This window comes from Carassius auratus, chromosome 27 (assembly GCF_003368295.1).
Source record: "Carassius auratus strain Wakin chromosome 27, ASM336829v1, whole genome shotgun sequence".
NCBI classification, from domain to species: Eukaryota; Metazoa; Chordata; class Actinopteri; order Cypriniformes; family Cyprinidae; genus Carassius; species Carassius auratus.
This window is the reverse complement of record NC_039269.1, coordinates 19950027-19975401: the sequence shown is the minus strand read 5'-3', so window position 1 is coordinate 19975401 and position 25375 is coordinate 19950027. Positions and strand designations below refer to the sequence as shown.

General features: G+C 36.5%; 1 protein-coding gene across 1 annotated transcript; it reads left to right on the top strand.

Annotated features, from left to right (window-relative positions):
- Positions 1 to 486: 486 nt before the first annotated feature.
- plppr5a (phospholipid phosphatase related 5a) lies at positions 487 to 25274 on the top strand. Its single transcript, XM_026206441.1, has 6 exons — positions 487 to 1119; positions 9384 to 9516; positions 11540 to 11790; positions 14714 to 14890; positions 19884 to 20018; positions 23141 to 25274. The coding sequence occupies exons 1-6, from the start codon at positions 916 to 918 to the stop codon at positions 23168 to 23170; spliced, it is 930 nt and encodes a 309-aa protein (XP_026062226.1). The 5' UTR covers positions 487 to 915; the 3' UTR covers positions 23171 to 25274.
- The last annotated feature ends 101 nt before the right edge of the window (positions 25275 to 25375 follow it).

Genomic DNA, 25375 nt, shown 5'->3' with positions numbered 1-25375 from the left:
TATGATTTTCATCTGATCAGTTCCTTTCACACTTCAGAACTGTTTAGGTTGTCATGAAGTTGCTGTGGTTGCATTTACACAATTACACACATTACACAATATTTCACTAGTAAGAATCCCTGACAACATAACTACAAGTATTCTCCAGAAATTTCCCATTTACATTTTTGACGTAGATTTTTTTTTTATTTTCCCCCTTTATTTGTATTTATTTTAAGTGAAATTGCAAAATTATTTTCATAGCCTGACTATTCTCCATTCACAAGAGGGCAGCAGCGCACAATTCCTGCCTCATCAGACTTGAGAAATACACTGAAGCCTCTACTTTCCTACATTAGTCTCAACAGTATGCCAATGACAAAGAAACTCAGCAATGTATCAACCCAATGTTTTCTTTTCTTTTTCTTTTTATTATTATTATTATATATAGGCCTATCATTTCAGTGTTTAGAGATTGAACAAAAACACTTCAACTGAGCAGCTGGATGTTGGTCCTCGAACTTTTACCATATTATGAAGAGGAGTTTGTTTGACAAGTTCTCAGCATAATAAGCAGCAGCAAATTGAGACTTCGAGTAAAAACTATAAAATATTTGGAGTCTTAATGGAGCACGAACTGAAGTACTCGATAATCGATAACACTGCAAGATAATACAGTTCAAGTCCGTGTTTTTTAGGCATCCCATCACTTATTAAATTGAGACCCGCCTACAGCGCGTGCGGCTGCCCAGTTCATTCTCACAGACTACAACGCACTTTACAACGCTCAGACTGTTACTGACTCAATACGCTCTTATTTCTGGCGGATTTTTTTTTTTTTTTTACTAGCAGTGACAGTGGAATAAGAGGAAATCATGCCACTTCTATCGTAGGAGACCGAAGACCCTGTTCTTTTCTGTTTAACCCTCATCCACAATGCTTTACTTTCAGCTGGTCATCATGGCAGGGACTGTCATGCTGGCATACTACTTTGAGTACACCGATACTTTCAACGTGCGCATCCAGGGATTTTTCTGTCATGATAATGCCTATTTGAAGCCCTATCTCGGACCAGAAGAGACCAGTGCGATCCCGCCTGCCATCCTGTATGCGGTGGTCGCAGGGGTCCCTGCACTCGTGGTGAGTTGGTGTGTATTGAAGGTTAAATTAGTTTAGAGTAAGCAGTGCATTTTTATTTATTTATATAATAGCATGTTAATGTTAATCAGCTTGTGAATTGCATTGTCCTGGTTGATAGTCTAATAGTCATCCTGCCTGCAAAGTTAATAACAATAATTAAAAGAAATAATTATAAACAGAATAATGTGGCATCTATCTATCTATCTATCTATCTATCTATCTATCTATCTATCTATCTATCTATCTATCTATCTATCTATCTATCTATCTATCTATATAAAAGGAATTACTATTTTTATTACAGAATACAGAAAATGAACCCATTATTTCTACAAAAATATTAGAAGCAGCACAATATCTCAGAATTGAAAATAATAATAATAATAATAATAATAATAATAATAATTGTTTCTTAAACAGCATATTAAAATGGTTTCTGAAGGATCATGCAACTGAAGACTGAAGAGGAATAAATTCAATTTTACAGTGCTGTCCAAAATTATTAGAACATCTGATAGATCTGAAAATGTTGAATTTATGGTCAATTCAACAAGAACAACTGAAACTTCCTAAATATGCCAAGTACTCTCATTATTTATACAATATTATGGAATATATATATCATTATTTATGCAATATTATTTATACAATATTAATGGAAGTCGTGGCCTAGTGGTTAGCGAGTTTGACTCCTAACCCTAGGGTTGTGGGTTCAAGTCTTGGGCCGGCAATACCACGACTGAGGTGCCCTTGAGCAAGACACCGAACCCCCATCTGCTCCAAGGGTGCCCTGTGTGTTCATGGTGTGTGTGTGTGCACTTTGGATGGGTGAAATGCAGAGCACGACTTCTGAGTATGGGTCATTATACTTGGCTGAATGCCACATTGCTTTAATGACTTACTGTATTTTTGTAAAAAAAAAAAAAAATGGTTTGGTGAACATAAGAAATGTCTCTCAAAAACATAATACTAAATACATAAATACAGACCTCAGACTTTTGAATGATAGTGTACCTCAGATGCAAAAATAGAAAACAATTGAAACAGTTGTTGACACTTAGTAAGAGTATAGGTATAAAAATAACAGAATAGTTCAAGAGGTGTTGGTTTTTATGAGAAATGTTCATTATGAAACTTTAATTTTAAGGAGGGTTTGTTATATTATTGAGATCTCTTTTGAAACTCTAAAGGTGACACACAATTACTGTATGAACATGAATCATTCAAAAGTCAAAATTTTCATCCTATTTAATATAACTGCTATGCAGAAGAAATGAAGAAATGAGATATGACGTATTTGAAAAGCCTGCATCTGCAGGGCACCATTGGTTAGTGGTTGCTAGGTTGGCCACAGTGAATGTCGGGATCTGTCTTTGAGAAGTCACTTTTTGGCTCCAGGCTCTAGCGTTCTGTGCCTACAGTATATTAAAAGAGAATTTATGATGAGCAAGATATTGGCAGCTCCAAGGATCAATTAAAGAGCACCAGGATCACCACAGAGCCTCCCTGCACTCATCTCTCATAAGAATTCCAATGGATTTGCTCAATCGATCTGAAAACACTCTTCCTGGCCATATATTAAGGCCACACAAATTCACCCCCAAATTATTGTTATTACCACCCATTTGCTGGAAGAATCACTTTTGAGCCAAGTGTGGAGTGAAAACTTCGATCTGGCCTCCAACGTGCTCTGCAGTGGACAGCAAAGGTCAGATATCATCTTGAAGTGCAGGCTTAAACAGTGTTAGTCCAAAATATTGCTGCTATGCTGAACTTGTGCATTTCTGACAAGGCGACTGATAAGTTTACAAAATCTGAGACTTTACTGCAAGTGCATTTCTTATCCTCATGCTATTTTAAACTGTCTTACTGACTTTCTTCTGTGGAAAACAAAGGAAGAATTATTTTCCCCCATGCCATTACAACTAATGTTGACTGGAGTTAATCAGGAGTTGCATTACTACTTTCTCCTCCAGTTTGTCCCCCTGAAAAAAATACATGTTAACTCATGATTATGGTGTCAAATTGAAGCTTTTATGCTTCTACTTTTTGTTTCTGAATTCTCAGTTTTTGTAATAACTTGACTTTTCACCTCATAATTCTGACTCAAGATGTCCATCTCGTCTAGTGTATGTTTAGAAAACTAAAAGTAGTGAAGGAGAATGGAAAAACACATTCTGTGTGAATAGCCCCAAAGTCAGCTTTCTGTGTGGAGAAGCACTTAGTAAACGTACAATAGCTTTCCATGGCATTTCTGATACAGTGTGTGTCTACCGACCAGTGGTGTTGCTGGCATCAAGCATTCAGCTTTCATAAAAATATTGAAACCAAACAGCCCCTATCTCTTGTATGATAGTGGCTATATGTGCGTTCAGAGCATTTATATGGTGCTGACCTGTCAAAGCCACAATCATTTTCAATGTACTTTTACCTATGCATCTACTCAGTTTTAAATGACACACCATTTTTCACCCTTTTAACTGTCAGTGTAGAAGATTCTTGAGCAAACCGAATGGATTCATTATTGCAGTTGCACTGACTGACCTTTGGCAATTGTTCCAGACAGATGTGAAACCTGTCAGACAGAGGGTTTTAACTGTTATAATTGGATTCGACTCACACTACTCTCCCCAATTTCAATGTGACCAACCACAAATAACAAGAAATATAATTTGAACACTTTTTCTAAAGCTTGAACTGCTCTTGAGGCTTTTTAAATACTTGGTCTGAACCTGAGTATGATCCACCACCCTCCCTCTCCCTCCGCTATTCATTTGGAAACAAACAACTATGAAAAATGTATTATAATTGTGACACAAAGCATGCAAAGACGCAAATTATATGTTAGGATGGATTATAAATTGGGATGAATCGCTTTCATACTAATTGCTATCTGTGTCAGAGCTCTTGAATAAATCGAACACTAGACCAGGACTTTTAAAAACTTTGGTAACACTTTCTATGAAGCCCGTATTTATAATACATTATAAGAGTATTCTTAAAGCATTATAATGAATGCATAATGCATTATAATAAAATGTATAATATGTTGTATCATCTCATGAATATTCATAAGAACAATTTTATATATATTATAATATTTACTTATTTGTGGTTATAGCTTTTAAGAGTATTATTATTTATAACGTAATGAACACGTTGCATTTCTCATAGTTATAATGTATTATAAGTCTCATATCCTATAAAAAGACTAGGGCCGGGACTCGATTAAAAAAAATAATCTAATTAATTAGAGGCTTTGTAATTAATTAATAGAAATTAATCGCATTTTAATCGCATATAAATATTTGACCTAAGAACAGTGAGAAGTATTTTTTTTCTCATGGATTTGTAGTATACCATTGAATAATGACTGAATACATAAGCTTAAGCAACAAAATATTGTTTATTTTTGTTCAACCAAGTCTAGCAGACCAGTGCCATTAAGTGTAGCAATAGCATATTTAGGAATAATTTAGAAATAGTACATTTCAGAAATTCAGGTAGCTTATAGGTGCTGGAACCTTCTGTAAACTGTTTTTTAACACAATACTGTCAAGTACATTCAGAACATTGGAAACCCTGCCTATTAGAAAACATCTCTCTGTTGCTTCAGATGCCATAACATACTAAGTCCAACTCTCAATAACCTTGGCCAAAACAATAAAGAGTTCAACATAAAGTGCCAGTTGCACCAACAAAATAATACATAGTTCAACATAAAGTGTAAAGTCCACGCTAGTTGCTATATGTTTTGCGTTGAGGTGATACTTGAGGTGTGCGTAACCTCCGCTGCGGTGATATGCGAACGCTAGTTGGTGCTCCAGTATAATCGGTCCGCCGAAACTCATCCAGTGAGAAACGTTCCGCGGTGCAAAAATAAGTTATTAAAAATGCGGGAATTTTTTTCTGTAATTAATTAATCTTAATTAACGCGTTATTTTTTGTGTAATTAATTAATCTCAATTAACGCGTTAAAGTCCCGGCCCTAAAAAAAGACCAATCTTGATAACACAATTTTGAGCAATTTTAGATCAATATCTAATCTTCCTTTTATAGGCAAAATTATAGAAAAGGTAGTTTTTAATCAGCTGAACAAATACTTAAACTCAAATGGATACCTGGACAATTTTCAATCTGGTTTCTGACTGGATCACAGCACAGAGACAGCACTCATTAAGATAATAAATGACATTCGCTTAAATTGTGACTCTGGCAAAATATCGGTGCTGGTATTGCTAGATCTCAGTGCTGCGTTTGACACTGTTGATCATAACATACTACTAGAGAGACTGGAAAACTGGGTTGGGCTTTCTGGGATGGTACTCAAATGGTTCAGATCATACTTAGAAGGGAGAGGCTATTATGTCAGTATAGGAGAGCATAAGTCTAAGTGGACGTCCATGACATGCGGAGTCCCACAAGGCTCAATTCTTGCACCGCTCTTGATTAGCCTGTATATGCTTCCACTGAGTCAAATAATGAGAAAGAACCAAATTGCCTACCACAGTTATGCTGATGATACCCAGATTTACCTAGCCTTATCTCCAAATGACTACAGCCCCATTGACTCCCTCTGCCAATGCATTGATGAAATTATTAGTTGGATGTGCCAGAACTATCTTAATAAGGAAAAAACTGAAGTCATTGCATTTGGAAACAAAGATGAAGTGTTCAAGGTGAATGCATACCTTGACTCTAGGGGTCAAACAACTAAAAATCAAGTCAGGAATCTTGGTGTGATTCTGGAGACAGACCTTAGTTTCATTAGTCATGACAAAGCAGTAACTAAATCAGCATACTATCATTTAAAAAACATTGCAAGAATTAGATGTTTTGTTTCCAGCCAAGACTTGGAGAAACTTGTTCATGCCTTTATCACCAGCAGGGTGGACTATTGTAATGGGCTCCTCACTGGCCTTCCCAAAAAGAACATTAGACAGCTGCAGCTTATACAGAACGCTGCTGCCAGGATTTTGACTAGAACCAGAAAATCTGAGTATATCACATCAGTACTCAGGTTCTTACACTGGCTTCCAGTTACGTTTAGGATTGATTTTAAAGTACTTTTACTCGTATATAGGTCACTAAATGACCTAGGACCAAAATATATTGCAGATATATTCACTGAATATAAACAGACCACTCAGATCACTAGGATCAAGTCAGTTATACTTGGTAGAAATACCAAGAGTTCACACAAAACAAGGGGAGTCCGCCTTTAGTTACTATGCTGCCCGCAGTTGGAATCAGCTTCCAGAAGAGATCAGATGTGCTAAAACACTAGTCACATTTAAATCTAGACTCAAAACCCATCTGTTTAGCTGTGCATTTATTGAATGAGCACTGTGCAATGTCCGAACAGATTGCACTATATTTTCACTGTTTTATTTTTTTATTTTATATATATATATATATATATATATATATATATATATATATATATATATATATATATATATATATATATAATTTTCAAACTGTTTTTAAATGTTTTAATCATTTTAAAAGTTTTAAAATTGCTTGTTTTATTTTTATTTTTTTCTTCATGATTATTTTACTTTCTTTTATGTAAAGCACTTTGAATTACCATTGTGTACAAAATGTGCTATATAAATAAACTTGCCTCATACAGTATATTGCCATTTTTCTCATGCTACTTTACTTAAAGCAGTCAAAAACCACTTATAAGTAGTAGTAGAAATAATAATAATAACAACATTTTTTTCTCTCTCAAACAGCCATAAGATAAGATGAATGTGTAAAATGATACATATACTTCAAACTATTTTTATTGCAATATCAGTTTGATTATTTTGATGGTACCCTTTAGACAGCTGTTTATAAGTACTATATCATCTAGTAGTCACTGGAGTTTTAGTATGTCTGCTACTGTAAATATATGCTAACACTATTTTGATGGTCAACCAACAAATCAACTGACATTCTGTAAGTGTCTTTGCAAGTACGTCATTCATTATATGCATTCATTATAATGCCTTAAGAATACCCTTATAATGTATTATAAATACGTGCTTCATAGAAATTGTTTCCAAACCAGTTTAATGCCACAGACCTTCAAATAAAAAGATCGTGTAAAAATATAAAGCTTGTATATGTATTATGGTAAACAGTAAATCTGCTTAACACAGGTGTGTTTTACTTAAAACTTTTTTTTATTATTATTTACTTGTGGAATTTGGGGAAGACATGGCCTAATGGTTAGAGAGTTTGACTTCTAACCCTAAGGTTGTGGGTTTGAGTCTCAGGGCGGCAATACCATGACTGAGGTGCCCATGAGTAAGGCAACAAACTCCCAACTGCTCCCCAGTTGCCGCTGCATAAATGGCTGCCCACTGCTTTGAGTGTGTGTTCATGGTGTGTTTGTGTGCACTTTGTATGGGTTAAATGCAGAGCATTAATTCAGAGTATGGGTCATCCATACTTGGCTGTATGTCACATCAATTTCAGAATGCCTGATATTAAATATGAATTTGTTGTCTCCTGTTCATTGACAGATCAGACCATATTTATCATTGATCTTGAAAAAGTATATTCATAAATCTCAGAGTTGGTCAGTTTATGTATAAAGGAATGTGTCTTGAAAATGAAGTAAACATTTATTCTACAACAAATATTCTATTCTGTAATATGGGTCTTGGATGATCTATGCAATGCCTCTAAGTTTCCAATTCAAAGTTTCTGCATTTAATCAATGCAATTTGTCTTATTAAACTTATTGTACATGCCTCATATGTAATCGATAAAGAACAGAGATTCATGCTGCAGTACTAACAAGTGATGTCAAAGTGATATATCCTCAGACTCTTGGTGTAGGTTTCCCACTTCAACAGCTCGCTCAGCCGTGCTAATATTGAGATATCACTGATGTTGTAAACCCAGAGTTTGCTGCACTGTTGAGCTGGCTCAAGAGTTCACAAGTTCACCTGTCACTTCTTGTGTTTTTTCACATTGGTAAAAGTATTGGAATAAGGGCGCCAGGCCTTTCAGCAGCTGAAGTCTTTACATGCTGTGAACCGGTTAGTCGCAGACACTTTTATCCTAAGTGACGTAATACAAAAGTGCAAACGAGCAATCTGTTTATCATTTTATGAGGTTGCTATATGTAGCAAAAAACCTTGGCTAACGCAGCTTTGGGGGGCCCCCCTCTTAAAATCAAAAATGCAATCAAACAAGATATGCACGATATACTCGTGAAAAAAAAACAAAAACAAAGCGCACATCATAATCCCATTGGAGGCAAAATTTTTTGTATATAAATTAAAACAATATTACCAAGTAATAATAAAATCTGCATAAACAAAAAAAAGAAAATATAAATATACCTCTTACCACTAAAAGGACTTCTTCCTGCTCTTCTTATAATGCAGAAGTTATAGACATTAAAAACAAAAAAATCATACTTTTGTTTTTCTATTTAACAACATTAACTTACAATAGTGAAATACACCTTCCCAGGTTTTTGTATTTGTATTTACTAAGCAGATATCACTAAGCAGCAGTTGACCATAGTACTGTACAAATAAAATAAAAACCAGTAAAAAGAATAACATCAGTAAACTCAGAATATAATTTAACATGTAAAGTTTAAAAAGCCAGTAAACAAAATATGATTTCAATTTAGTTTTAAACTCATAGACATAATTTGAAGACAGCTGGATGTTGTGCTTGCGATCAATAATCACGTCTTTGAAGCAGGAGCAGCATTCTTTAGTTGATGCCATAGCGTCTTTTTCACCGTAAAGTTGGCCCTACAGGATTCAGTGCATTTGTTACTGACGCAAGCCATTTTGAATGATCCTAAGTTTCTTATGAAATGGAATGAACCAATTTATAGCAAGTTATCACAAAACCCCCATAGCCTTCTATAACTTTATTCTTTCAAACCCATTCAGCACTAATTGCGAGTGGTTTTTTTGTGCTTTTTTTGACCCCGGTGCACCCTGCCAGTTTGGCAAAATCAAGTTCAAGACCTTGCTGGGAACAGGCACCTGGCTGGCACAAAATCAACCTCTAATCATTTCCATTGTGTTCATGAATTGGTCTTTATGCATGTTCGAGTGTTACAAATAGCTGAAATACAGCCTGATTTTGTCTTCAAGCTTAGAGAATTCGATTTTAGCTTCATTTAGATCTTAGTTCTAAGTAAAGATCAATGAAAAAGCAGAAAAGAGAGAGTGTCTACAAACAAAATGTACCATTAAAAGCCTTTTATTAGATTTTTGTTGCTGTTTTGTCTGCAGATTACAGTGACAGAGTCCATACTCTTCTTGCTGCAGTATGTCTCTGAGGATCTAGACAACCGAGAGAAGATCATTGTGATGGGCGACTGTTGTTACCTAAACCCTCTGGTCCGAAGGACATTTCGCTTTCTTGGTATGTCTTCACAGACGGAAGCACACTAATTAGGGCAAATGCAGATTCAGACTTTTTCCTTTCTTTGTACATCTTTGCCTGCAGCAGAAGAAAGGCAAATGGAGATGTCAGACGCACATACAGTACTTGCAAGTTTCTTGTGTGGGGCAGACGATACACTCATGGTTCATGTCAAAGCATTCTCTTAAATTATTTATAATATTTCTTCTGCAGAGAGGAGTTGAGGGGGAAAAATATGGATATTCCTTTCCCCTGAAATCAGAACAGACCAGATATTAACTCCAACAAATCCAGTAGATGGTAAAAGGAAGCGTTGCTTTTTAAATAATCATGTAATCTGGCAAAATCAAGAAAATAGGTTTTACATTTACTTACTTTAAACATGTAAAACAATCACTGACCACCTGGAAACATCTCAACCTGCAGTAAGTTAAGAAATAGCCATTTTCAAGACAATCACACAAAATTGGTTCATAGAAGGTAAACAGTGTAGTTAATATTATTTATTTTTTTATTAGCATCTTCTATTGAACATGACAACAGTTATTTATCAGGATTGACAAGAACATTATACATTAAACATGTTAAAGAACTGATTCACTAGTCTGAATTGCAGTTGCAAATTAATGTTGTGTATATAGTTTTAGTAAAGTATGCCATATTGTGGTAGTCTGCTCTTCAAGTATCTAGCTTTTAAAAGACAAACTACAAAAAGATGAATAAAAAAGAAATCTCTGTCCTGAGCATGAACCTTTAACAAGTTCATCCTGAAACAAACACTGTAATTATACTAATGGTGTAAGTGTTACAGAGATGTTGTATAGTTTTTGCATTATTTCTGCACAGTAAATTGACTGGCTTGTCTGTTATGCTGCTCATATTGCTTCCTATTTAAGTGTGCAATCATGTAGTTTTACGAACCATATGATTACACTTGATTTGTGTTGTGAGAAAACCTCAACTGAAGTTCAGTGCTGCACCACATTAGATTTCTGCTCAAAAGACGGAGTCCTCTGGAGCATAATGAATAAGCTTGTTAATGTGGGGGCCGACAGAGTAGCTGTGAGAGTATACTGATAGCGGTAGCGCTCATTGTAAACTAGTTTCAGTCTACCGCTTCTCCAAGCTCTGCTCATAGACAACATTCAATGTGACAAAGCTGCCCACGCTTACATTAAGATTTGAGTACAGTTCCTCTGCTTTCGTGCCTAATATTCTGGTTGTAAAAAATATGGGGACTCACCCAGCACTGAATGGGATGTCATTTTCCATGATGTGATTACAGTTTGGCATCACTGAGCTTTTCAGGATTAGTTTCCTTTTTTTAAGTGTTATATTAATTATGAACAAATAATGTGCAATTAATCATCCCACTTGACCAATATTCACACTAAGGTTCAGAAGTTTGAGGTCAGTAAGATTTATTTATGTATTTGTTTGGAAGAAATTTATTCAGCTACCATGCATAAAATTAAGCAAAAGTGACAGTAAATACATTTATAAAGTAAAAAAAAATAAATAAATAAAATAAATTATAATAATAAATAAATTATATATATATATATATATATATATATATATATATATATATATATATATATATATATATATATATATATATTTCCAAACAAATGCTGAAGTTTCTATTTATCCTGAAACAGAATACTGATTTTTTTTATAACAGTTCCCATAATAATTTTAAGCAGCACAGATTTTCAATACTGATAAAAATAATAAATGCTTCTTGAGCACCAAATCAGCATATGAGAATAATTTCTGAAGGAGCATGTGGCAAAAAAAAAAAAAAAAAAAAAAGGTGAAATTTCAGCTTTGCCTTTGCAGGATTTTATTGTATTTTTTAATATATATTAAAATAAGAGAGCATTATTTTAAATTGTTATAATATTTCACAATAATGCTGCTTTTAATGTATTTTAGATCAAACAAGTAGTCTTTTTGACCATAAGAGACTTAGATGTCTAGGTGACTAAAATACTAGATGTGTGTCTTTGTGTTCCACCAGGTGTGTACGCATTTGGCCTCTTTGCCACAGACATCTTTGTAAATGCCGGACAGGTGGTAACAGGAAATCTGTCTCCATACTTCCTGACGGTGTGCAAACCCAACTACACAGCGCTGGGGTGTCAACAGGTGGTGCGTTTCATCAGCCAAAAGGAAGCCTGCACAGGCAATGAGGATGATATTTTACATGCTCGCAAATCGTTCCCATCCAAAGAGGCGGCCATCAGTGTTTATGCGGCTCTTTATGTTGCTGTGAGTAAACTTGGCATATACACAAACACAAAAGAAAGAGACAGATCAAACTCAGTGGTTTTTGATTCATTCTAATTCATTTTTTACTCAAACCCCCCCCCCCCCCCCCCCCCCCCAAAAAAAAAACAAACAAACATGAAATATAAACCTGATCCAAAGCAACATGCAATGTAGTTTGAAATCCTGCAGTGTTTGAAGGCTGTTTATGAACAAGTTAAATCCCAGGGTGGGAAAATGTAGCATGCACTGTAAATACGGGTCAGACAGAAAGTGGAAACTGATTATTTAAAACTAAATTATGACTAGTCTAACATTATAAGAAGAGCTCAGAGAAAAATAAATAGTCAATAAATAATATACTGTGACCCATTTCTAAAGCTTATGCATAGCTTTTGCAAATAGTGCTGGGTAGAGTTTATAAAAGCACAGTATCTTTATTGCCTGAGGCCAATGTGTCCTTCTTAATATTTAGTCTGAATATTACTGATTATTCAGACAGACTTGTGATTATGCTAATGTTATAAAATTGTTGTCTGATTTAAGATTTTAGAAAGAGCATAAAAGGATTTTGCTCCAACATGCCTTCAAATTCGAATAAGAGAAGCTTTGTATCCATGCTATTGATCCAGGCATGCATTAGGTTTCATAACATGTGTTTTTTTTTTTTTTTATACCACTTTTTATAAGCATAAAAAGCCATTTTCCATTTATTCTTGAAGTCCAAAGTCTTCAAGGCCCGTCCCAGCTACACAGCACTCATTTTGTACACAGAAAATTGATTTTCATTTTTCATCAGTTCTCCCGAGGTCTTTGATTCTCGATCATGTTAACATCTGGGTTGATCTGTTAGATTTAATAGAGGGGTACTCCTGTAGAGTTCAGCTCCGACCTCAATTAAACATGCCTGTATCAGCTAATCAAGGATTACGAGCTAACTTCCAAGCAGGTATCGAAGCTAAATTCTGCAGCGCATTTGCCCTCCAGGAGCAGAACTTAGGACCCCTAATTTAATGCAGTCCAAAGCTTTGTAGAAATGCATCTAAAAGTCCTGAGAACAAAATCATACAATATTAGACCCATTAGATGTTAGGCAATGTCATAAGTTGTACAAGCATCACATTTTTGTGCAATGCCAGAAATGTCTATATCAAGACATGGAAATAAATAATCAATCAAGTTAACTACTCAGCATGACTCCAGTCATTAAATAAAGCAGAAATGATATGCTATCAGCTTTATGATTAATGCTTACATATTAACGATTACACTATCGGCTTTATGATTAATGATTAATGGTAAAAAATAAAAATAAAAATTCCAAATTGATCTTGAGATTCATTTAATGGGTCCTATGACAATAATACAATTAATAACTTCCCTATGGACAGAAAAAAAAAGCGTTCATCTGTCATATCCAAATGGCATTGTGACATAAAGTTAGAGGAGAGGAGGAGAATCAATAGATCTAGCTTGCCTAAGGGCTGCTGTATTACTTAATTGCCTCAGTTGGCCTGTGATGGAATATAAAAATAGCACTTTACCTGAAAATCACAATTCTGACACTGTTTATTCATTCACCTTAGTTCAAATCCAATTTCCTGTTATCTTTGTCAAGTGTAGGACAAAAGTATTCAAAACCTCTAAAATATGTCAGAACACTGGCAAAGTTTGCATTTAGCTCACATTCAGATAATAAATTAATACATAAAAATCTGCCAAGTTCAATTTAACACATATTCATATCTGCTTTTGCACTCAAAAATGTGTTTTGAATAAAATTAGAATGAGTAATGTCAGGGTATCTGCAGGTCGATTGTTGGTTGTTTTAAACCTGTTTAGTATAAAATTATAAGATTGATAATTTATTGTTAATTTGTCATACCATGGAAAGAATTATCAAGCTTATTTCATTGACCATCATTTTAATCAATGTATTCCTAGACCTATAAAATGCAAGCTTCCTAAAAATTATAAGGAAGCTTGGGAGAATGAAGAGGACATCTGTCTGAATGTTCCTGGTGCTTCTTCCTCAAGACATTAATAGTTGAACTCGATCAAATTGTCACAGTGAGATGAATGCCAGACTACCCCACCTTCGCTCTCTCCCCTAAGGCTTGATCCAGGACAAAAGCAAAGCAGGTTGTCTTCAAATACCACCAGACTAGCCTTCAAATGCCACCCTTCCAGTCAATGCCAATGTCTTGGATAAATGAAATGATGTAGCTGAACCATGGAAATGTATTTCATTTTCAATGCACCTGCAACAGTATCAGATACATTCAGATGTTTACTTATGTCACAGTTTTCTGTCTTTCTGTCACTGTCTTCTGTGAGTGTTGTGTTTGTTTGGTGCCATGTGCTTTTGTCCTGTCTCTTTTCTTCCCCCGCCTATCTTGTTATCTCATCATTGTTTTATTTGCTACACCTGTGTTTCTCCCTTGCTCCTGGACTCATTTACCTTCACTCTGCACTCCTGTCTCTCAATCACACACAGCTGTTGCTCATTGTCATGGACTTTATATTGTTTCACACACCACTCAGTCTGGCTGTATTATATGTCTAATGTTTCGTGTCTTGCATTTTGGCTGTGTCTGCTATGTTCCCATGATTTCTTTTTGCCACGTTGGCCTTTTTTGTTCCTGTTTATAATTAATAATTATTTCCCTGCATTTGGATCCAGACCCTGTTTCTTCCTCTGCGCATCCTACCGTGCTGTGACAACTTACTGTACACTGATCACAGTAATGGGTGGATGTTAGCGTGCCATTTATTATAGTGAAAGCCACTGTTTAAACGATTCAATTGAAATCTGTGTTCTCAGACAAACATGCCTACATGTGAGCAGGGAATAAATGAGCTATGAAAAGCGTTTACACAGTGGTTAAGATGAAGATGCATTACAGAGTGCTCTGTTTTTCCTCAGATGTACATCACATGCTCTGTGAAGGCCAAAGGGACAAGGCTGGCAAAGCCGGTGCTCTCTCTGGGGCTCATGTGTCTGGCCTTACTAACTGGGATTAATCGAGTGGTGGAGTACCGCAACCACTGGTTTGATGTCATTGCTGGCTTCATCATAGGAGGAGCCATTGCTGTCTTTATGGTGAGGTCACTTTTGAGAACACACACTAATAGTATTTTGTGAGGATTCTTTTAATTATATATACATTTATATATAAATTTAGTTATGGCAGTACAGACAAAACATTAGATTAGAGTATACATTATCGTTCAAATGTTTAGAGTGGGTTCAACCTTTTTCATATTTTTGGAAGAAATCTCTTATGGCTGCATTTATTTGATCAAAAATCTAGTAAAAACAGCAATATTGTAAAATATTATTATAATTTAAGCAGTCATTACTGAAGTCTTCAGTATCACACAATCCTTCAGAAATCATTCTAATATTTTTATTGAAAGTTATGCTGCTTAATTTTCTTGGAACCCTTTTATGGAATACTTTGATGAAATAAAAGTTCAAAAGAACAGCATTTATTTGAAATAAAATGTTTTTGTTACAACGAAAGTCTTTAATGTCACTTTTGATCAATTTATTACATCCTTCCTGAATAAAAATATTATTTTTAAAGTACTGAACCTATACTTTTGAACAATATTGTATGTAACATGGATAATGTATAGCATTATGCAACATTGTTCCTTTTGAGTTTTCTCATTTTGTGAATCATAAAACATGCAAACGAAGTTATATAAAGGTTATATAATGTGATGCGCTCAAATCTAAGTGCCTATGAAGTCACCAACGATGAGACATGCTAAAATAAAAACTAAAACAATATGTTGCAACTCCTGTTGAATCTGGTCTTATGTAAAAATCAAGCAGACCTGTTTAAGCATTGTTGGGGAAGTGGGGAACATCAAAAGTTGAAAACTCCTGATTTAGACAAATTATAAACAACAAACATCATAGTACTGAATAATTTAGCAGTGCTTTAGCAATACAAGCTTAAAATTTCTGTTTAAATGCCTCATAGATTTGAAAGTGCTTTACTGTACGTATAATAGTACACATTGTATCTTTGGGGAGGGAGTTTGGAGGGATCTGCGGCACTGAGTTGCCCTTAACATCTTAAATTTAAAGAAGCCACATAGCATCAAACTGCTTATGTCATTCTGGTTTGACTTTTTTGCCCATCACACCGTGCACATGACTGCATACTAAGACAAAAGGTTTCAGATGTGCTTGTAAGTAAATACTCTATGTGTGTTATTTATATGGGGGGAAAAACATGAATCATGAAGTAATGTTTTATACTGAAGATGAAATGTGACATATGGCTAGGTAATTAGGTCAGGGCACAGGATTGGGCACATGTGTATCCTTCCTCTTCAACAAAACACTACCGTTTGTGCTGTGCTGGGCACACTGTTATATAAAGAGTGAACAGTGAAGATGAGAAACCCAATGTGAGCCTAGAGAAAGGTCACACATCAGCTCATGCCTGCTTGCCTCACATTAGGCATAAATGCATTGTGAGTGACTTTGTGGAAGCATGGATGTTTTATTTTCTGCGGTGCTGTGGTCATACTGTATGGGATATGCACTGACCTATTTCTGCTGTTAGGATGGTTTGAGGGAGGGGGTGTTGTGGGAGAAAGGTGAATATAGCCATCAAAATCATGGTCAGATAAAATCTTATAAAAAAATCACATCACCATGAGGCAGTAAAGGGGAAGACCAGTTTGTGATTTATTGCGATAATCTTGCAAATGTTTGTCTCCTGATTCCTCAGAAGTTTGTTTTGCAAAGGAGTTTACAAGTAGTTCAGGGCTCAACAATAAGAAGTCTTTTTTTCCTGTTAATGTTGTCGGGAGAGTATTCAGATTTTATTTTAGCTTTGTATGTATTAGCAAAAAATATTTTAGAATATTAGCATCAGAAGTTCATCGGTTGAGGAAATTGTTCCAAATAATGCCAAAGGAGAACATGTCTGTGCACAATACACAGTCGTTTAATTAGAGTAAATTACAGTAAACTATTTTATGATTCAAACATGAACATAGTTACTCTTTCTGGTTTTAAATGAATCAGTGTTTTGAATGAATTGATTGAGTAAATGATTCAATGACTCAAATCATAGAGACTATTGCTGCAACAGGATATACAGTACATACTTGGCTACTATATTGCAGGCAACAAACAGCATGTGAAAAGGATTATGTCTTTATTTATAGTAGGTGCACATGTAAGGCCCACCTTGGAAAAAGGGGAGCACTGCTAAACTGCCACGAGAATCACCCAAATAGCCCCTCATGTTGAGGGAGATGATGCTTGAAGTTTATAAACAAATACACAATGGCTGAATGGAGCCCAAGGAACCAAGGTCTAAACATCTCAAGAAAGGGAATGAAGCAGAGCGCGTAACCCTTACTATACAGGATTTCAGAAAGTGCGCAGTCTTGCGTGCACACTTACCACTTACGTGGATTTTAGAAAGTGCGCAAAGTGTTCACGTGTACACTGACCACTATGTGTTTTTAAGAAAGTACACAAAGCTTAGCGTGTGTACCTAAAGGTTCCTAAGCATTGCAGAGGCGCTGAATGGCAGGGGAGAGACAAGCTCAAATTTTACAAACCTCGGGCGAGGGGAGCATCACCTGAGGCAGCATATGCAAGAAGACTTCTGTAACTGCCACCTCCACTTCCCGCTAGATGCAACAGCACCACTAAGCGGCCAGGAGACCCCTCAGGATGACATGGCCAGACATCCATGAAATTCCCTTCAGTGCTGTGCCAGGCCTGATGACCAAGAAGTCTCCCATAGAAACCTGTGATCTCAGCCACCTAATACCGGAACATGAAGCCGGATGGCTGGTGCTGGCGAGTGTTTAGTAAACACTGTAATTGAGTACTGCAAAGGAAACTCACAGAGTTTATTAGTAGACACATAACCACCAGCAATTTAATACACATAAGTATATATAGCAAGGGTTACATACTCACCCACCCTCCTGCGCTGGAGCCCCGCTCAAGGGGCGCCTCCTTTTAGTCTGGAGCATCAGTAAGGTGGTTGCTATGAACATAGAACCACCCCAAAACATTATAGGTCCAGCATAGGAGACTGTTACGCGAGAGGTTTCCACCTAACCTCGATCAGGTGGAGAGCTGGTGGTTACAGGGGAATTAGGAAGGGGAGGATAAAAGCAGAAGTTAAAAATCCCTAAAGGGAACGAGTAGATACCTCGGTATCACTCTGATTCAGACAAGAACACTGCCTCATCTGGATCACATCCCTTAGTTTCTGCTTACCTCCTCGTGACCCTTGATTCCTCTTTCCCCTGCCCGCAGATGGGGGAGGAGCGCAAGTCACGACACTAGCCTTCTGTGCCCGTCTTTGATCCTCAGATCGAGACAGGCCAGGACCCCTATGTTGTTCGGGCTCAGACTTGGACCTTCGTGGAACTAAGGATCTGAAAGTAGCAGAGTGCACCTTCATCTCCCCGAACTTCTCGATCACCATCTCAACGGAAATACCGAAAAGTTCGAGAAGAAAGCCTTTTCTTTCTTTCCGATGTCTGCCAGGTTCATCCACAGATGTCTCTCTGCTGCCACCATGGCTCCCATAGTCCTGCCCATGGCGGAGGCGGCCTGCTTAGTAGCCCGGAGAGAGACCTGTGGTGTGGCGCAGCTCGGCTACCTGATAAGTAGAAAGGCCCTTGCCTCTATCCAGGTCTCTTAGCAGATCAGTCTGATATGCTTGAAGCACCACCATCGTGTGTAATAAAGGCACAGCCTGAACTGCTGCTGTGTATGCCTTGCCATTTAAGCGAGATGAATTTCTGAAGGGGCTTAGATGGCAGAGATTAAGAGATTAAGAGAAGATGTCTCCCCGCAAAAATAAATTTTTCTTGAAGAGGCTCTCTCTCGTCGGCTGCCATTACGAGCGCGAAAAAGAAAGTCCCTCTTTAAACCATTCAGACAGATCCACCTTAATCTCACAAGCTCATTCTCCTCCGTGCCTCAGCAGCAGCGGGTCCTGAACTGCGGGAAACAGATGGCTGCCTTTTTCCCTTTTTTTCGGAAGAGAGAAGAACGAGAGCGGAGCTTTTTTTTTTTTTTTTTTTACGCTCACCATGCATACAGATTGCCTCCTCAAAGACATCGCGTGTGTGCTCTTCACCCAAACAAATGATGCAAAGATTGCATTTGTCATCGGGTGTCAAATAACTCCGACACGGATGCACACATTGTCTAAACGGTTGCTATGATAGTCGCCATGATATACAGAGAAAAGATCGCTCTTACCAGTTCTTTCAGATGCACACTTCAAACAGAACAGTCAGTGAAGACGATGAAGAGAATGACGTGTTCTCCAGGTGCCTGTTTATAGTCACATCGGTAGTGACGTCAGAGGCTGTAGCCGGCCAACAAGTTGGTGTTTTTTCTATAAATGCTTCAGAAACGGGTCACGACGAGATGTTCCCATAGCGCCCCCTAGAGGACGCAGTTCGAAGTTCCCTTGAAAGGGAACCACAGCTATTTCAGCCAAAGGGACATTACATAAGCACTATTGGACTATTGGACAACACTGTTCAGTACATCAGAATTTATTAAGCATAAAAACATTTAGATAATCAACAAACAAAAGACAATGACACTCTCAGACTGGCCCAGCATTATTTTTTATTGTTGAACCATACTGTATAGGGTTATAAAATGGTAAGGGCAGCACACATTGTTCAGAAAATTAATTCCTCCATCTGTTTAGTTCAACTTAGGGCTCCATGAGTGGAGAACGCCCTGAGATGTCCTCTGTTGAAACCCTCCCATGCGTTATGCCGCAGTCTTGCAGAGACAGAGCATTGCCTGTAGTGTCTCATTGAAAGTATTCATTTTGGTCTGATAATGGATGAATCTCCTCCAGGAAATGAACTCGCATGTGTCCTCTTCCCAAAAGAGCACAGAGTCTTTTTTACTTTGGGCAACAAGTCATGTGAGCATCTTTGCCCTTTCAAGACTTACATAAATCATAATTTACAGCCTGAGAAGCTGTGTATGTGTGCTACAAAAGCCTTTCAGAGGTGTAAAACTTCCCTCTTTCCTTTTGTTTTCCCTACGGGCACTCTTGTGTTAGGTGGTGTGTGTGGTGAAAAATTTCAAAGGGAAGCCCTTACTGAGTGAGATACCACCGGAGGAGAGTGTGTCCAGTGGTCCCATGATCACTCAGCCCAGGATGGAGCACACTATGGAGAAGTACATAGCGTCCCAGGTATTTAACCACAAGCATTCATGTATACTAGAATGTACACTAAAACACCTTGTTATTGTGACCAGTTTCTATGTATAGGACATCATTAACTGTATACCGTAAAATATTTTTGAAAGTTGTAAATAATGATCATTAGTTTTAGTGTGTACATTAGCTTTTCTACTTCCCATTTACAGTAAACGCTACTTATCTGTTTATTAGAAATGTCTAAGAAAACTTTCAAAAGTGTTTTTTTTTTCGTTCTTTTTTGCTTCTTCAGTGTATTAAGGCCTGTTTACACCAATAATGAATGTTTGTTGCAAAAATTCGGTCCACTTTTAGCAAGTGATGTTTTCAATCACCAGTGCAGATTTTTGTATTCACCTTGGTGTTTATCAAATAACACCAAATACAAGAGTATAACGACACAAGACAGCTGCTTCTGGATTCTTTCTCTGATTCACTGTCACTTAGCAAAATAGTGCATCCATGTATGCGATCAAGTCATAGTTCTATGTAACAGCAGAGGCTCTGGACATGTGACCAAAGGCATTCATCTGATTGGTTGGCCAGTTTTTTCCACAGCACGATGGAATAGAGATCATAATCAAAATTTTTAACAGACAAGACCAAAGAAAACCTTAATAACTATAAAACACTAACATCCACAACAATGGATGATGGGCCATTCTAACAGCTTTACTTTCTTCCTCTGAAACCAAATGAGAGTTACCTTGGCCTCGTGTTTGGTATTATCTCGCTGTAATGTCCACCCTTGTTTTATCTTCAACATCTTGGTAGATGGCAGCATATCTTTATCAAGAATGACTGTACATTTTTCATTCATCCTTCTTTCTATTATATGGATTTTGCCAGTGCAGAAATTATTGCCCAATTGCTGACTGGAACATTCAATTGCCAATGCCATCAGTATGTTTTGCAACTATATGGTTGCAAAGGTCTTGAGAAAGCTCTTTGCTTTTACCCATAATGAAATGTTTCTTGTGTGAGATGTTGGTCATGACACCTTTTATAGACCATCATTTGGGACTGAACTAATTAATATTAATTTATACTGACAAGGGGCAGGATTGCTTTCTATTTACTGATAGATTTGTATGGATTACTTGGATTGTTACCGGAATCTGGTGAAAATTTCATGTCAACAGCACCTTTAGAAATATATTTACTGAGAAAAATCGTGGTGTTCACTGCTTAGTTTACCCACTGTAGATGAGCTTCTTACAAATGTCTTGTACAAGATCATTCATCCGCACTTCAAAAATTTGCAGAACAACATGTCATCTTTAAGTGGGTCATCTTATGACTTTGCCTGAGGCAATTTTCAGTTTGCAGCATTAAAATTTTAACTCTTACTGAATGGCTGTGACTTGAAAACCTTAAACGGTATTACATGTTTAGTTAATGGGGCTTAAAGATGAAATCTTTAATGTTTGAGAAACAGTCCTCTTTTTTAGTACTCTTTTAGTACTCAATCTCAGTTCAGTTTCTTTAATAGAATAATAAAATAATTATGTTGACAACCATCACTCTGAACAGCCTTTGGACACAGAATATTATGTTCTGAATGTTAAATGTTCTTCTCTAGTAAACCCCATTATTTCTTTTCAGTATGTTCATTCGGTTGCTTTGCCTCAGGCCAGAATTTCTTGTATCTGTGTCACAAGAGATCAGAGTTAGTCAGTGGGTTTATCTTCCAGTCTCTGAAAAAATAGGCACATCCAGCTGAATATATCACTTCTACAGTACATACTGCTTTTGAGCTAAAACGTTTGATTAGACATGCAGACCTTTTATTGTTGTTGTTTATTTTCAAATTTAATGATTTGAAATCCCATGTTTTCCACATTACTATCCATCCTCAATGTCATCCACTTATTAATGTTCGAACCTCGCTGTCCACAGATCAGATGTGCACTGGTAATTGTGTCAGTATTCAACAGCATTGTTCAGTAGAGCTGCCATACAATATTCAACAGGTAGTCAGTCCCCTTGAGGTCATGGTCCCACAGTCTGGTAATCAGAAATTGTCACCTTTGAACTCTATTATGCACTACAGTCAGCTGGAGTCCCGCCCATCTTTGATTAATAGTTCAATATGACTTCCCAAGATTCATTTTGGATTTATATAAGGGTGAGCCCAGGGGCTCTGTGAGGCAGTTCATCAAGATTACGTGTAAGCCCAAGACATATGCACCTGCAATGCATGGCTAGCACTCACACCACACTTGGTTATTTCAAGGCTACATCATTAATCTTTAAGGTAGATATTACTTATTCCCACAGCCTTAAGTGTGCACCAGCTCTTTAACATTTCAACGAAATGAAGGTAGAAAAGCAACTCATGTCCAAATGACTTTAACACTCCTCGAGTCTCAAAGACCAAAAATCGTAAATTTTTTGTGACAATTTTTAGAGCAGGTATCAGATTCTTTTTTTATGATGTGGCTGGTTTTTATGGCTTGTTTTTGTGAAGTCACACAGACAGGCATCTGAGATCGTCTCAATTTGAGAAAAGGGTAAAGATATGAGCAGATAAAAAAAAAAAAAATCTAAATAATTTTAGGGTGGTTGTGTACACACATTGCCAACACACATTTTTTAGTTCTAACAGTTTGTAAAAGTGCATGCAGCATCATATAAACCTTTTTAAAAAAGGTAGTTCACCCCAAAATTTTAATTTACTCACCCTTAGTTCATCCAAGATGTAGATGAATTTGTTTCCTCATTAGAACAGATTTGGAGGGATTTAAATTAAATTACTTGCTTACCAAGGGATCATCTGCAGTGAATGGGCGCCGGGTCCAGATACAGTATCTGATAAAAACATCACAATAATTCACAAGTAACCTGTATGACTCCAGTTTAACAATTAACATTTTTTTTCCTCATTATGATATTAGGACTGTTGTATCACCCTGACATTTCTGACCTTATGATAAGAAATATTTTAATTCAGACATCAAAAACATGGTCAGCATGTCATATTCTACACCTACTATTCAAATGATCATATATGTACATATAAACTGCATTTGAATGTTTTGAACAGATTCAGACAACAAATGAGTGTTATGTAATTGACCTAGATGTTAAACTAAATGTTTTTGTCTGATTTTCAGAATCCCATCACCTATGCTGAGATCACATGACAGTGAAAAGCCTACTAGCCAGAATGCTGTGGATAATGTTGCTGCTCTCCAGTGCGACTTCTTACTTTGAGTGCAACGTCAATATGTGCTATTTTTACACTTCTATTTTCAAGTGCGTGGAAAAAAAATCTATACCTTGTTGTCCTCCTTTTAACTTTTTGTTTGGTGGAGAGGGGGTTAGTTAGGGTAGGGTTGCATCCCTGTTTTTATACAAACATATTACTGTTATCATTTTTTTTGTGGTTGAATATGCAGGGTATTGTGTGAATGTGAAATTACAACATGATGTCCAATGAAATGTTGAACATATCCTAATGTACTATTTAGAACAATGAGTCATTTGTTTAATTGTTAAATTAAATTTGAAGAGGTTTCTGACTGACAAGAATTACTGTTGTTGATCCTCAAAGAAACCAGGATCTTCTTTTTCATTTCTGCCCGCCAAAACATTTCGCATCAACACATTTACAGAGTTTTTCTTATTAGAACAGCAAACTGTTCTAGTGTTGCATCAGATGTTATGCTATGTATTTCTAAGCATGTTTAAATAGCCAATAGGGTTTAGTTATGTTACAGTCATTAATTATGATTTGCTACTTTCTAGTTGAGACACTATTGGGTGAGGGAAATTCTCATTATAAAGAGCATCTGATTGGTCAATACTCAGTGTAGTACAGGATGAGTCATAAATATTTTTGCTCCGTTTTCTAGGAACATATAGGAATATACTAGCAAATACAGTATATGGTCTCGATGGGCTTAAAAAATAATAATAATTTTGATTTCAAAGGGTCTTCAAAGAGGGCTGATGTGAACATGAGGTGATAAGCAGAAATCATGATTGATTTTGATGTCATTATGGCAGAGAGCACCTTGGGCAGAGTTGATGAATTTAATTGTGACTGGCAATTGATTACAGGATTCACAAAAGATTAGATGCTCAAGTTTTTGCCCAAAAGAGGCTGTAGGATGTGTATGAAGGATCCCTTTGTGTGCTTTAACCTGGCCAGTGTATGTGTATGTTTGTGCTTATTTGTGAGTCTGTCCTTGATGTCGCCTCAGTGAGAAAGCAGTCTCTGGTGGCTTAGAGAAGGCCGTTTGTTTTCTCGATAGAGCTGGAATAATACCTGTACCTGTGAAAAAGCAAGAGATGTGAAGATGGAAAGAGAGAGGGGATGGACCTTCAATGAATGGAAAACAATGTATCTTAGTGAGTTCACACAGATATATGGCAGTATTTGCATTTGGATTCATTTTCGATTTCACAATCATACGTGTTTTTGTTGTATCGTAGACCTCATAGCATCAAAGCTCTGCAGTGTTTGGTTGAATTTACATTCTGCAGAGTGAATTTTTACACCATACTAAGCATATGTTTGATCTCTCACTGACTAGTGATGAGATTTGATTTTCAAATTCATGCTTGAATATATTAAGTTTCTCCTAATGATGTAAATCATTTATCCAATTCATTTCACTCATGTACTACTACTGAACATCCTGAACCCTTTTATGTCCACTGTTTGTCTCGTTAGGCTAGTTGATTCTTTCATCAAGGAAAGCTTTTGAAAATACCTTTTTAGAGAGTTTTCGGCTGGCTCACTGAGGGGTTTCTAAAGAACTCAATTGTAAAGCAATTTTGTGAAAGTGCTATATAAATTGAATTTACAATTATTTGGAAAGAGCTACTGCATTACCTGCACATTGACTTTAATTCAGGGTTATTTCCAGTGACAGTTGTGAGAATAAATAAAAAAGACAAGAAAAAATAACAATTATGCGCATTGGAATGCGATAAGCATATACGTTTGATATTATGTTCCAGTCATAAAAGCAATGAGGTAACAACTCAACTGTAAGATTTTTTTTTCAACAGGCTTTAAAACAGTTGGTATACAGGATAGGCTATTTCCATTATATTTGGTTTACAATGGATTTGATGCACCAAATGCAAAAGCTGTGAAAGGAATGTTGACTGTGAAAAAGCCTGAAATGTTTATATAACCATATTGTATTATAGACAGCTTGTGTTGATAGTCTGGAACTGGAAAGGAAAGCAGATCTTCCCTGGGTCCAAGATGTCAAACAGTAATAAAATATTTACCCTGACACTCACTGTCACTCTGTATCTTTTATGTGTGATGACTATATAAAACTCTCTCTAATTAGTTTTATGTATATTTTTACATTTCTTTATATTTAGTT